This window comes from Lepidochelys olivacea (assembly GCF_965140295.1).
Source record: "Lepidochelys olivacea isolate rLepOli2 genome assembly, chromosome: 6".
NCBI classification, from domain to species: Eukaryota; Metazoa; Chordata; order Testudines; family Cheloniidae; genus Lepidochelys; species Lepidochelys olivacea.
Window position 1 is genome coordinate 84,876,575 of NC_140416.1, and position 14,105 is coordinate 84,890,679.

The window sequence follows — 14,105 nt, forward strand, 5'->3', positions numbered from 1 at the left end:
TTTCAGCAATCCCTCCCTTAGACAGACAACCTGATTTCATTCTCTGTCCTCTGTACCTTTCCACTGCACACACTCAATTCCTGACCTATTCTTTCTGGCTACAGTGACTCCAGTCTCTGGTGCCAAGTTCTCAACCACTGCTGCTATCATTTCCCTAGAAATTCACTCCTCTGTGCTCCACTTCTCCACCTCCTCACTGATACTGCAACTAGTTTTCCTGTGCTTTGAGGTCTGCTTCTAACCCTTCTCCATACCTTCTGTAGTAATAACTCTTTCTCCAGGACGGGTGCCCTCATCCACTCTAGCCCCCTCCCTGCTCTCTGCACAGTTACTATTCCTCCCCATTTATGGAGTTCCCAGTCTGCTTCCCTTACAGCTCCCAGTACAGCTATCCCTCGCATAGCTAGGTCCCACACTTAATCCGATTGCAGCCATCATTTCCCAACCAGACTCCCTAATTCATCCCCATTTATTTCCCATTCCTACTGTATCCATCCCTGTTCCTCACTGAGGGCCCTACATTTAGTTATAACTTACACTATGAGTTGTTACCATCATTTCAATGAGACTGTGTGGCCCTATGCCTTATTTACTGCACACGATTCAAACCCTGCACTGAAGGCAGAATTATAAATTCCCCTGTGGTGCTCATCATTATAATATCTGAGTTCTTCACAAACATTAATTAGTTTAACTTCTTGTGGGGTAAGAGGGTGGTATCATTACCATTTTACAGTTGGAGAACTGAAGCACAGAGCTTGAGGTCAAAAGCTCTACTAATTTAGGGTGCCCAATGTCAGATAACTACAACCTGTTTTTTTCATCAGATGGTACTTTGTATATTCAAAGCACAGTTCCTATAGACTTTAGATGCAGCTGAGTTTTCTCAGCACTTCTACAAATCAGACCCCAAGATATCAAGTTGGGCATCCAGAAAATGAGGAACACACAATTAGTGACTCAGCTGTGAAAAGTTTAGTTTGAGTGACTTGGATAGCACCACACAGGGACTCTGTGGCAGAGGCAGGTATAGAATTGAGTTACTCCAGAGCAGCATTTAACTGTCTTAACTATGTGCCCATTCTTTCGCTTCCTGTAATCCCCTGCCTCATTCACTGCTGGCACCAGAGGAGGTGGTAGCAGTGCCCATCTTGTAACTTTCAGCCCAGTGTTTAGTGCATTTACCTGGGATGTAGGGGACCCAAGTTCAATTCCCCAGTCTGCCTGAGAGGGAGAAAGGATTTGAAGAGGGATCTCCTGCTGCCCAAGGCATGCTTTAATCACTTAGCTATGGGATATGCTGATGTGGGGGTGCCCTCAGTCTCTTCTGTTGAAGCTGTCCCACTATGAATAAATAGAGAGTGATTGGACCCTGGGCCTCCCACTTCTCAGGAGGGTCCCCCAAACATCAGGCTGCAAAGTCGTTCTTTTTCTGAGGCTAAGTGGCAATACAGGAGGCTGCTCCTCCTCTAGCCATTATGGAGGGAGGAAGGCAGGCACCTCATCCCTACAAGAAACTACGTAGGCACCAAAACTGCCTGACTCCAGGAGATGGGTTCCCATTAGTGGAGCTCTAAGCAGAGACAGATGCAGTGATGCTACACCACATATTCTTCATAGAGATATTGTTATATGAATATGGCATAACTAAGATGTGTTTTATGCAAGATGGGTCTTGTGAAATATCATTGGAAAGGTTATGATTTGCTGAATATGATTATCCTATTTGTATGTATGTTTCATTTCTGTATTTTATGTTAGGAATATTGACTATGTAAAAAGAAAAGGAGTACTTGTGGCACCTTAGAGACTAACCAATTTATTTGAGCATGAGCTTTCGTGAGCTACAGCTCACTTCATCGGTTGCATACAGTGGAAACTACAGCAGACTTTATATACACACAGAGAATATGAAACAATACCTCCTCCCACCCCACTGTCCTGCTGGTAATAGCTTATCTAAAGTGATCATCAGGTTGGGCCATTTCCAGCACAAGAAAACCTGGATTTGTGCTGGAAATGGCCCACCTTGATTATCATGCACATTGTAGGGAGAGTGGTCACTTTGGATGGGCTATTACCAGCAGGAGAGTGAGTTTGTGTGTGGGGGGGCGGAGGGTGAGAAAACCTGGATTTGTGCTGGAAATGGCCCAACTTGATGATCACTTTAGATAAGCTATTACCAGCAGGACAGTGGGGCGGGAGGAGGTATTGTTTTATGGTCTCTGTGTGTATATAATGTCTTCTGCAGTTTCCACGTATGCATCCGATGAAGTGAGCTGTAGCTCACGAAAGCTCATGCTCAAATAAATTGGTTAGTCTCTAAGGTGCCTCAAGTACTCCTTTTCTTTTTGTGAATACAGACTAACACAGCTGTTACTCTGATACTTGTAACCAGTTTCTTTAGTGTCTTAAGCTTACATTGTGGTTTTTGTTTTATTTGCTGGGTAATCTGCTTTGATCTGTTTGCGATCCATTATAATCACTTAAAATCTACCTTTTGTAGTTAATAAACTTGTTTTTGTTTTTTCTAAAACCAGTTTGTGCAACTCATAACTGGGACGGGGTAAAGCTGTGCATATCTTCCTCCACATTGAGGGAGAAGGTGAATTTCAATAAGCTTACACTGTGCAGCGAAATATGATATAATTTTGGGATTGCACCCCCTGAGGGGGTGTGCACTTGAGTGCTAGGCAATTCCCTAGCTGAGTCTTCCCATGCAGAGCTGATTTCAGTGTCAGTGTCTTTCTGCAGCTGGGTGTGTCCCTACCTGTGTGTGTGTGCTGGAGGATGATTGAGGGCCTGACCCAGCAGGACAGTGTAAGGGAGCCCAGGCTGGTGGAACAGGCGGGCTCAGTGGTACCCCAGTACATCAGGTGGCACCCCGGGGTGGGGGTTAGGGGAGCAACCTGTGACAGATGCCTCCCTGCAGCCCAGACTTAGGCACATATCTCAAGACATGGGAGGGGTTCAGTACACACCCTTCTCATCAGCATCCCCCACTGGCTAGTTTAGGTGGCTCCCTGTCTAGCATGCTGGCTTTGTGGATTGCATTCTTAGGCACTTATCTCTCTCGATTCATTCTGTAGGGAGCCTAGGCACCTAACCCAAGCTTTGTGGATCACAGTGGGGTTCCTGTGAATTTCTAGGCACTTAAAAGTTAGGCATCACAATGCTCAGCATTTTAACACCTTTATGGATCTGGTCCTTAGACTTTCATAGAAGCAGGATTAGACCCTGCATTTTGGGTGAAATCTTGTTCACATGAGTAGTCCCAGCAATGCAACTACTCATGTCATAAAAATGAGCTGAATTGGGACCTTTATATATAAGAAAAAACAGATTCTTGTCTAGGGCCTAGTTTTGCAGCCTTTTTTATTCAGTCAAAATTCTCATTGAGTTCAATAGGTACTTTTGAACTCAAACCTGATCCCCAGACCACTGAAAACAATGCATTTAAATTAGGCTGTATGATATTTTCTAGAATAAGGACTGCAACATCCTTTAAACTGAATAACTGTAGGCACAGTTTAAATTGTATGTTTCTAAAATACTATAAAATTCTCTCACATGCTTTCATTCAAAATATACACTGCAGGTAAATTATAGCTACAACACAAGACATTATAGCCAAGATTTTCAAAAGTGATTAGTAATGTGGGTACCCTCATTTTTGGATGCCCTGAGATACCTTAAAGGGGCCTGATTTTTGAAAGTGCTGAGCATCCACCCTCTGAAAAATCAGGCAACTTGAAGGTATCTCAAATTGGGTACCTAAGAACACTAATTATTTTTGAAAATATTGGCTGAAATGCATTCTCTAATAGCCTAAAAATGAAGGAGAATTTTATTACACAGAACACTGATGTAAAAAGTCTGGATGATTCAATATTACAAATATTTTCCAACATAAATGTATTGCTGGTTCCAAGAACCATAATCTGAAAACTGGAAATTCTCTCATTTCAATATTGTTTGTTGTACAAATCTGAAAAATAAAGTTTTCAATGCAATCGTACTAATTACTGTAGTCATTTTATTGACACTATATGATGTACTGCTTATGCGATTTACAACTACACATATGAACAACATGTGTTAAAATAATCATGTATCGGGGAGAGATCTATGGCCTTCATTTTCCTCTTGCTCATATCAATGTAAATCTGGAATAGTTCCACTGAAGCCAATAGATACACCAGGGTAAAACTGAGATGAGCAGTGAATCAGACCCTATTTTTTAAGCAGTTTAGAAAAGTACCTTTGTTTCAATTAATTAAGCAACTCAATACAAGGTACTTGTTTTTGTTTGATTGATTGTTTCCTAGTACTTTCAGTGCTACCCTGAAAGTAACAATAGAGGCTTCAGAAATGAGAAACATGGCCACAAGTCAACCACAAGTATGACTACTCCAGCATTTAATTTTCCTGGGCATGCAGTGAGACCCAGTAATGCACAGGAAGTTTAATGGAATTAGCATCCTTGCAGGAGTTACAATTTAGAGATAATATATTTCAAATTGTTGCATTTAGAAATAGATCATACTATGCCCATACCTATTTCCATGGAAGTCAGAGGCAAAACTCCCACTGGAAGAAGGATCAGGCCAACCGTTAGAATTGTAAGGAATTAAATTACAGAAATTGAACAGAATGGGCCAATTTCATCCCATGGCGTAAACCCACTGAAGTCAGGGCCTCTTTTAGGGCCTGATCCAAAACACACTGAAATCAAAGGAAGTGCTTCCATTAACATCATTCAATACTGCTCATCAATCATTTCAGATTTTAAAAGTGGCTAATAGGATATATGAACAGTTTCAAAAACATTCTCTTTCACATCATATAAACTGGTTCGGTGTTTCATGAGGTGCAGAAGGAAGCTGTGCAAAAGAAAGCATCAGGTGAAAGAGAAAGTTCTTATGAAATATGAAGGAAACTTCTAGGTGTAAGTAAGTGTGTCTGTTGGAGGGGGGGTCGGAGGATAGAGGAACATGCTGTGAAAACATGGTGGTGATGACAGTTTTATTATTGCTGCAGCAGCTTCAGAGTTGATCCTCTTTACTGCCATTTTCGATCAAAAAGAGCTAACATTTATATTCAAAATATTGTCATATACCACCTTATAACAATAAGAAAGAAAGAAACCCCTTAACCAATACCTCATAATAAATAGATGCTCCTGTGTGCAAAAATAAGTTCTCATTTAAATGAAAAACTGGATGATATATGAATGATAGATTTCTAATAGACTAAATGGTCTCAAGCAACCAGATGTTCTTTTTGATGGGCTTGCAATTATTTACTCAAACCCCAGTGCTTATCCGTGATGGAAAATTGGTTCGTGTTCTCCCGGAACAGATTTTAATGCAAATCACTTCTTCAGTTGAACTTATATAATACTAGATTTTTGAACAGTGCCATTCAGTACATTGTGAGTAATGATTTTGAAGAATGTTGTACAAATATGAACCTCTTTCCTTGTAATCTAGGTGTCCCAATGCCAACATGTTGTCCCAAATAATATATGATCTCCAAAATCCAAATGGAAAAGAATAAGTCTCTGTTAAACCATCAAATGACGTCCACAAATGTTGCAGCATTAAGCTAAAACACTCATGTACAGCAATAGCCTATGAATATTAAGATCATTTGCAAATCCTGCTCACTAAATTCATTATTGTATTGGAACAGAAATCAAAATGAAGAAAATAAACCCACACAATTCCCAATCGTCACAGAGACTATGGTGCACACGCAGAAATCATGTACAATTAGAGACAACATTGTTGTCCAACAGAAAGAGATTTTTACCATAGCATCGTTATATATATATACATAAAATCACTATGAACTACTTCTCAGTTATTAAAGGAAAATGCTTGCCAGAGTAGTGTGTGTGTGTGTGTGTGTGTGTGTGTGTGAGTGTTGGAGAGGGCAGACGATGATGATGTGTATGTACTGGAGTTCATTGTGGTGGTGGTGTGTTTGTTGGAGTGACTGAACGTGTATAAATGTAGTTTGTGTGTTGGAATAGGTAGGTGCTGATAATATGCATGCAAGGAAGGTAGATGGTAGTGTGGGGGTGTGCATTTGTGTGGTGATGAGTATTGTGTTTGCATCTCTGAGGTGGTTCTGGTAGGTGGCAGTAATCTATGTGTCTATGTAAGTGGTGGCAATGTGTGTGTAGTGGTAGTACGGAGGGTATGTGGTGGTATGTGAGGTGTCAATAGAATGGTTGGTAAATGGTGTGTGTTTGTGTAGTTGTGGTAGGTTGTGTGTGTTTGTGTAGTGGGTATGTAATGATGTGTATGTGTAGTGGTGTTGTGTCATGTCTAGTGGTGACAGAAAGGGTAGCTGGTGATGTATACTGGGGCGTGTGTGTGTGTGTGTGTGTGTGTGTGTACAGGTAATAGAATGGGTATGTGTTGGCATGTAGTAGAGGTGCTACATGTAGGGGCAGGGTGTGCGTGTGTGATGGTGGTGCTGTGTGTAAGGGAAGGGGGTGTGTGGATGTGCTGGTGGCACTGTGTGTAGAGGCAAGGTAGGTGTGTGGAGGTGGTGCAGTGTGTAGGGCCAGATGTGTGTGTGTGTGTGGAGGTGCTGGTGTTGCTATGTGGAGACAGTGTGTGTGTGTGTGGTGGCACTGTGCCTAGGGGCAGGGTGTGTCTGTGTGTGGAAGTGCAGGTGGCACTGTGCCTAGGGGCAGGCAGAATGTGTATCGAGGCGCTGTGCTTTGAGGTAAGGTGTGTGTGTGTGGAGGTGTCGGTGGCACTGTGTGTGGGGGCAGGGTGTGTACGGCGGTGCTGTGCCCAGGGACAGGGTGTGTGTGTGTGGTGTCACTGTGTGTAGGGGCAGGGAGTGTACGGCGGTGCTGTGCCCAGGGACAGGGTGTGTGTGTGTGTGGTGTCACTGTGTGTAGGGGCAGGGAGTGTACGGCGGTGCTGTGCCTGGGGACAGGGTGTGTGTGTGTGTGTGGTGTCACTGTGTGTAGGGGCAGGGAGTGTACGGCGGTGCTGTGCCCAGGGACAGGGTGTGTGTGTGTGTGTGGTGTCACTGTGTGTAGGGGCAGGGTGTGTACGGTGGTGCTGTGTCTAGAGGCAGGGTGTGTGTGGCGGTGTCACTGTGTGTAGGGGCAGGGAGTGTACGGCGGTGCTGTGCCTGGGGACAGGGTGTGTGTGTGTGTGTGGTGTCACTGTGTGTAGGGGCAGGGTGTGTTTTGTGGTGCTGTGCCTGGGGACAGGGTGTGTGTGTGTGTGGCGGTGGCACTGTGTGTAGGGGCAGGGTGTGTTTTGTGGTGCTGTGCCCAGGGGCAGGATGTGTGTGTGTGTGTGTGTGGTGTCACTGTGTGTAGGGGCAGGGTGTGTTTTGTGGTGCTGTGCCCAGGGACAGGGTGTGTGTGTGCGTGGCGGTGGCACTGTGTGTAGGGGCAGGGTGTGTTTTGTGGTGCTGTGCCCAGGGACAGAGTGTGTGTGTGCGTGGCGGTGTCACTGTGTGTAGGGGCAGGGTGTGTTTTGTGGTGCTGTGCCTGGGGACAGGGTGTGTGTGTGTGTGTGGTGTCACTGTGTGTAGGGGCAGGGCGTGTACGGCAGTGCTGTGCCCAGGGGCAGGTTGTGTGTGTGCGTGGCGGTGGCACTGTGTGTAGGAGCAGGGCGTGTATGGCAGTGCTGTGCCCAGGGGCAGGGTGTGTGTGTGTGTGATGTCACTGTGTGTAGGGGCAGGGTGTGTTTTGTGGTGCTGTGCCTGGGGACAGGGTGTGTGTGGCGGTGGCACTGTGTGTAGGGGCAGGGCGTGTACGGCAGTGCTGTGCCCAGGGGCAGGGTGTGTGTGTGTGTGTGGTGTCACTGTGTGTAGGGGCAGGGCGTGTTTTGTGGTGCTGTGCCCAGGGGCAGGGTGTGTGTGTGTGTGGCGGTGGCACTGTGTGTAGGGGCAGGGCGTGTACGGCAGTGCTGTGCCCAGGGGCAGGGAGTGTGTGTGTGTGTGGTGTCACTGTGTGTAGGGGCAGGGCGTGTTTTGTGGTGCTGTGCCTGGGGACAGGGTGTGTGTGTGTGTGTGGTGTCACTGTGTGTAGGGGCAGGGTGTGTTTTGTGGTGCTGTGCCTGGGGACAGGGTGTGTGTGTGTGTGGCGGTGGCACTGTGTGTAGGGGCAGGGTGTGTTTTGTGGTGCTGTGCCCAGGGGCAGGATGTGTGTGTGTGTGTGTGTGGTGTCACTGTGTGTAGGGGCAGGGTGTGTTTTGTGGTGCTGTGCCCAGGGACAGGGTGTGTGTGTGCGTGGCGGTGGCACTGTGTGTAGGGGCAGGGTGTGTTTTGTGGTGCTGTGCCCAGGGACAGAGTGTGTGTGTGCGTGGCGGTGTCACTGTGTGTAGGGGCAGGGTGTGTTTTGTGGTGCTGTGCCTGGGGACAGGGTGTGTGTGCGTGGCGGTGTCACTGTGTGTAGGGGCAGGGCGTGTACGGCAGTGCTGTGCCCAGGGGCAGGTTGTGTGTGTGCGTGGCGGTGGCACTGTGTGTAGGAGCAGGGCGTGTATGGCAGTGCTGTGCCCAGGGGCAGGGTGTATGTGTGTGTGATGTCACTGTGTGTAGGGGCAGGGTGTGTTTTGTGGTGCTGTGCCTGGGGACAGGGTGTGTGTGTGTGTGGCGGTGGCACTGTGTGTAGGGGCAGGGCGTGTACGGCAGTGCTGTGCCCAGGGGCAGGGTGTGTGTGTGTGTGTGGTGTCACTGTGTGTAGGGGCAGGGCGTGTTTTGTGGTGCTGTGCCCGGGGGCAGGGTGTGTGTGTGTGTGGCGGTGGCACTGTGTGTAGGGGCAGGGCGTGTACGGCAGTGCTCTGCCCAGGGGCAGGGAGTGTGTGTGTGTGTGGTGTCACTGTGTGTAGGGGCAGGGCGTGTTTTGTGGTGCTGTGCCCAGGGGCAGGGTGTGTGTGTGTGTGGCAGTGGCACTGTGTGTAGGGGCAGGGCGTGTATGGCAGTGCTGTGCCTAGGGGCAGGGTGTGTGTGTGTGTGGCGGTGGCACTGTGTGTAGGGGCAGGGCGTGTACGGCAGTGCTGTGCCCAGGGGCAGGGAGTGTGTGTGTGTGTGGTGTCACTGTGTGTAGGGGCAGGGCGTGTTTTGTGGTGCTGTGCCCAGGGGCAGGGTGTGTGTGTGTGTGGCAGTGGCACTGTGTGTAGGGGCAGGGCGTGTATGGCAGTGCTGTGCCTAGGGGCAGGGTGTGTGTGTGTGTGGCGGTGGCACTGTGTGTAGGGGCAGGGCGTGTATGGCAGTGCTGTGCCCAGGGGCAGGGTGTGTGTGTGTGTGGTGTCACTGTGTGTAGGGGCAGGGCGTGTTTTGTGGTGCTGTGCCCAGGGGCAGGGTGTGTGTGTGTGTGGCAGTGGCACTGTGTGTAGGGGCAGGGCGTGTATGGCAGTGCTGTGCCTAGGGGCAGGGTGTGTGTGTGTGTGGCGGTGGCACTGTGTGTAGGGGCAGGGCGTGTATGGTAGTGCTGTGCCTAGGGGCAGGGTGTGTGTGTGTGTGGTGGCACTGTGTGTAGGGGCAGGGTGTGTTTTGTGGTGCTGTGCCCAGGGGCCGGGTGTGTGTGTGTGTGGTGTCACTGTGTGTAGGGGCAGGGCGTGTTTTGTGGTGCTGTGCCTGGGGACGGGGTGTGTGTGTGTGGTGTGTGTGCGTGGCGGTGGCACTGTGTGTCGCCACAGGATGGGCTGTGGCGGGGAGCCGAGGCTGCCGTTTGGCTGCGGCGGGGCGGCGGGGCGGCCTCTGTGCGCCTACGAGCCGGGCTGGTGCCACAGCGGCCTCGGGAGCGGCCGGTGCACGCCGGGACGGCCGGCGGCGGCTGCCAGGCAGGTGGCCGCGGGCGGGAGCTGAGCAATGCGGAGCCGGGGAGGGGGCTGACTCCTGACGCTCCGCCGAGCGCTCGGGGCCGGCGGGAAGGACACCCACCTGCGTCGCCTCCTGGCGGGGGGTTTTCCCCTCCTCCTTCTCGTCGCTGCTGACGCGCCGCTGCCTATTAATCATTCACCAGCCGGAGAGCGGCAATTAACGCCGCTCGGCTCGGCGGCGGCGGCGGCGGCAGCCTCCTCCCTCCTCATGCCAGCCTCGGGCGGGAGACAACGCTGCGGCTCCGCCAGGGTGCCGAGCCGGGCGGGCGCGCAGCGCCGGCCGCTGTGAGCCCGCGGGCGGGGAGGGCTGGGCTGAGGATGCTCCCCAATGGCACCTGCCCCAGGCTCCCGGGCGGTGCAGGTGGCGGCGGCGGCGGCGGCAGTAGCGGCGGCGCGAGCGGAGGGAGCTGCTGTAGCAGCGGCAGCGCCGGCGGGGTCCTGGGGCAGGCAGCGGCGGGGGGCATGGAGGCGGGCGGCAGGAACTCCTCCGGCGCCCCGAACGGCACCCTGAGCGACTCGCAGGGCAGCGCCATCCTCATCTCCTTCATCTACTCCGTGGTGTGCCTGGTGGGGCTGTGCGGCAACTCCATGGTCATCTACGTGATCCTGCGCTACGCCAAGATGAAGACGGCCACCAACATCTACATCCTCAACCTGGCCATCGCCGACGAGCTGCTGATGCTCAGCGTGCCCTTCCTGGTCACCTCCACCCTGCTGCGCCACTGGCCCTTCGGCTCGCTGCTCTGCCGCCTGGTGCTCAGCGTGGACGCCATCAACATGTTCACCAGCATCTACTGCCTGACGGTGCTCAGCGTGGACCGCTACATCGCCGTGGTGCACCCCATCAAGGCGGCCCGCTACCGCCGGCCCAGCGTGGCCAAGATGGTCAACCTGGGCGTCTGGGTGCTCTCCATCCTCATCATCCTGCCCATCATCATCTTCTCAAGCACGGCGCCCAACAGCGACGGCACGGTGGCCTGCAACATGCTCATGCCCGAGCCCACCCAGCGGTGGCTGGTGGTCTTCGTGGTCTACACCTTCCTGATGGGCTTCCTGCTGCCCGTGGTGGCCATCTGCCTCTGCTACATCCTCATCATCGCCAAGATGCGCATGGTGGCGCTCAAGGCCGGCTGGCAGCAGCGCAAGCGCTCCGAGCGGAAGATCACCCTCATGGTCATGATGGTGGTGATGGTCTTCGTCATCTGCTGGATGCCCTTCTACATCGTGCAGCTGGTCAACGTCTTCGTGGAGCAGGACGACGCCACCATCAGCCAGCTCTCCGTCATCCTGGGCTACGCCAACAGCTGCGCCAACCCCATCCTCTACGGCTTCCTCTCGGACAACTTCAAGAGGTCCTTCCAGCGGCTCTTGTGCCTCAGCTGGATGGACAACGCCACGGAGGAGCCCGTCGATTACTACGCCACCGCCCTGAAGAGCAGGGCTTACAGCGTGGAGGACTTTCCCCCCGACAACTTGGAGTCGGGGAGCATGTACAGGAACGGCACTTGCACCTCCAGGATTACCACTCTCTGAGGAAGCGCGCAGCAGCCTCCCACCCCCCCAGGCGCAGGGCAGCCGGGGACTGCGGGCGGGTGGAGTGCGGGGAGGGGGGTTATTATTCTGTTTGGAAACAACAGAGTTGGGCACGAAAAGGAACAACAAAGTGTTCCCTGGCCGCCTGCCCCTCACACCACCCCCTCAGTATTTCAATTGCGTTGTGTTTGTTCATGCTACTACGCCCCTAGTCAATTATTAACTAAGCGCCCCTCAGATGGACTTTAGGTTCCTCAATCTGTTGCTTCCTCCCCGTTGTGTGTGATCAGCGCGTGTGTGGGTCAGTGAAGTCTCCTGTTGACTTTCTCTGTTTCTTTTTGTGCTCGTCTCCGACTCCCCCACCCCCCTTCCCTTTGGTTCACTTGCCATTGTGGTGGCACATCGATGTGCTGCTCTTTTCAGGGTCGTGTTGCTTGGTGTCTAATTGTTCCTCCCCTTTGGAAGGTACACTGTTGACGGCAGACTTTGCCCCTTGGCAGCCTTAAAACACAAGGGGATGTTCTGTCAAAAGCTAGGAAATCGCTCAGTTTATACGCCACAGTTTAACTCAACCCCTCCTAGCTGAAACCAACACTGACCGGAAAGGGAGACAGGATTTCTGTTCAGAGTAGAACTAGGAAAGGTCCCTTTCCCTCAGCTGCAGAGAAAGAGCAGACAAGCCTTCATCCCCCACAAGGGAGAGAAAAGCTCCTCTAAAAGGGGCAGGCAAGCTCATGAAGTCATATTGCAAGTAGGACAGAACTCCAGTGCTCTCTTTCTCTCGGGTAAGAATGTGAAAAGATAACGGGGCGCGGGGGGGGGAGTTGTGGGACGCAAACCACTAGAATTGAGTTCCATTGAGATTTGGCATTCAGTGGCACTCAAGGGGAAACGTCAGTCCCTATGGAAATGGAAACGAAAACGAAAAACGCCTCCTAAGAAAGAAACGCGATTATTTCATTATCTCAGAGCTGCCCAGCAGGCTGCTGATAACACAGAGATATACACCGCCCCGTGACTCGCATGGAGCAGGGTATTGGACGGGGAGGTGTGCAAATAATAAAGTTTAAAGGGGGCACTAGAGTGTGAAGCTATTGTCCTGTGAGTGTTACGCTCACTGTGCAACAACCCTCCAGGGAATAAAAGAGACGCAAGCTGTGAAGGACAGTCGGTGTGGCTGCTTTTGCAGTTCGAACCACATAGAATAAGGAAAGTTTATTGCGGATCCTTCATCAGGCTTTAAAATACTTATCAGAAACATACACCTGTCTGTTTAATAATAGATATTACCTAGCCCCACTTTGCATCGCTACTAAACTGAAAGGGGTTTCCTGTATCAGCAGTGTAATCTACCTTCTCGGTGCTTCAATATATGTTTGATTTTGATTGTCTTTATGTGTGCGCTTAATATATTGTTTGATTTCAGTATTTTCTTTTTTGTTACTGTGTCGTGAAAACGTTCTCTTGGAAGCAATTCATTATTCTATGTACTGAAGTCTTGGCGGCCTCATACAAGGGAGTGCATTTTAAAAGGTTTCAGAGTAGTAGCGGTGTTAGTCTGTATTCGCAAAAAGAAAAGGAGTACATGTGGCCCCTAGAGACTAACCAATTTATTTGAGCATAAGCTTTCCTGAGCTACAGCTCACTTCATCGGATGCATTCAGTGGAAAATACAGTGAGGCGATTTATATACAAACAGAACATGAAACAATGGGTGTTATCATACACACTGTAAGGAGAGTGATCACTTAAGATGAGCTATTACCAGCAGGAAAGTGGTGGGGGCGGGGGGAAAGAAAACTTTTTGTAGTGATAATCAAGGTGGGCCATTTCCAGCAGCTGACAAGAATGTCTGAGGAACATTGGGGGGGGGGGGGGGAGGGAATAAACATGGGGAAATAGTTTTTCTTTGTGTAATGACTCATCCACTCCCAGTCTCTATGCAAACTGCTGGAAATGGCCCACCTTGATTATCACTGCAAAAGGTTCCCCCCCCCAACCCCCACTCTCCTGCTGGTAATAGCTCACCTTAAGCGATCACTCTCCTTACAGTGTGTATGATAACACCCATTGTTTCATGTTCTGTGTGTATATAAATCTCACTGTATTTTCCACTGAATGCATCCGATGAAGTGAGCTGTAGCTCAGGAAAGCTTATGCTCAAATAAATTGGTTAGTCTCTAAGGTGCCACAAGTCCTCCTTTTCATTTTAAAAGGGTGATGTTCAAGAAGGCTCCTTCTGGAGAAAAAGATTATAACCTTTTTATAGGCCTTCTTTTTCCATTGTTTCCCCACAACAATTCTTTTCCCGTTCTATTCGCACCTTGATCATGCATATTTCAGAATCGAGAATATTTTTCTGATAGAAAAACAGTGCTTTTCTATTGGATAAATGATGGTGGAAAGCAAAATCTAACATTTCTGTTCCCCCTTTAAAGATTATCCCAATCTAGACATACCAGTAACGATTATGGTGACAATAGCAATTCTGCTTTCTGTTCTTTATTGCGTTCCTTAAAACAGAACTAATGTCAAAGACAGTGCGCTAGTGCACTTTTACCAAATCATCTCTCTAGCACAATACTGTGAATTATAGGAATAACTACTGGAGATCGGAAGCAAAAGGATAATTCCCTAAAACGCCTGTAAACACTGCCTACTAATTGCTATATTACTTACTGCGTCCAAAGAGTGTTAATACTTAACTTA

At 49.8% G+C, this 14,105-nt stretch overlaps 1 protein-coding gene across 1 annotated transcript; it reads left to right on the plus strand.

Annotated features, from left to right (window-relative positions):
- Positions 1-9,746: 9,746 nt before the first annotated feature.
- SSTR1 (somatostatin receptor 1) lies at positions 9,747-13,074 on the plus strand. The gene has a single exon (XM_084630968.1). The coding sequence runs from the start codon at positions 10,182-10,184 to the stop codon at positions 11,394-11,396; it is 1,215 nt and encodes a 404-aa protein (XP_084487094.1). The 5' UTR covers positions 9,747-10,181; the 3' UTR covers positions 11,397-13,074.
- Positions 13,075-14,105: the final 1,031 nt, after the last annotated feature.

What these genes read in the sequence shown, in the direction of transcription:
- SSTR1 (XM_084630968.1), top strand. Translation starts at nt 10,182, where the DNA reads ATGCTCCCCAATGGCACCTGCCCCAGGCTCCCGGGCGGTGCAGGTGGC.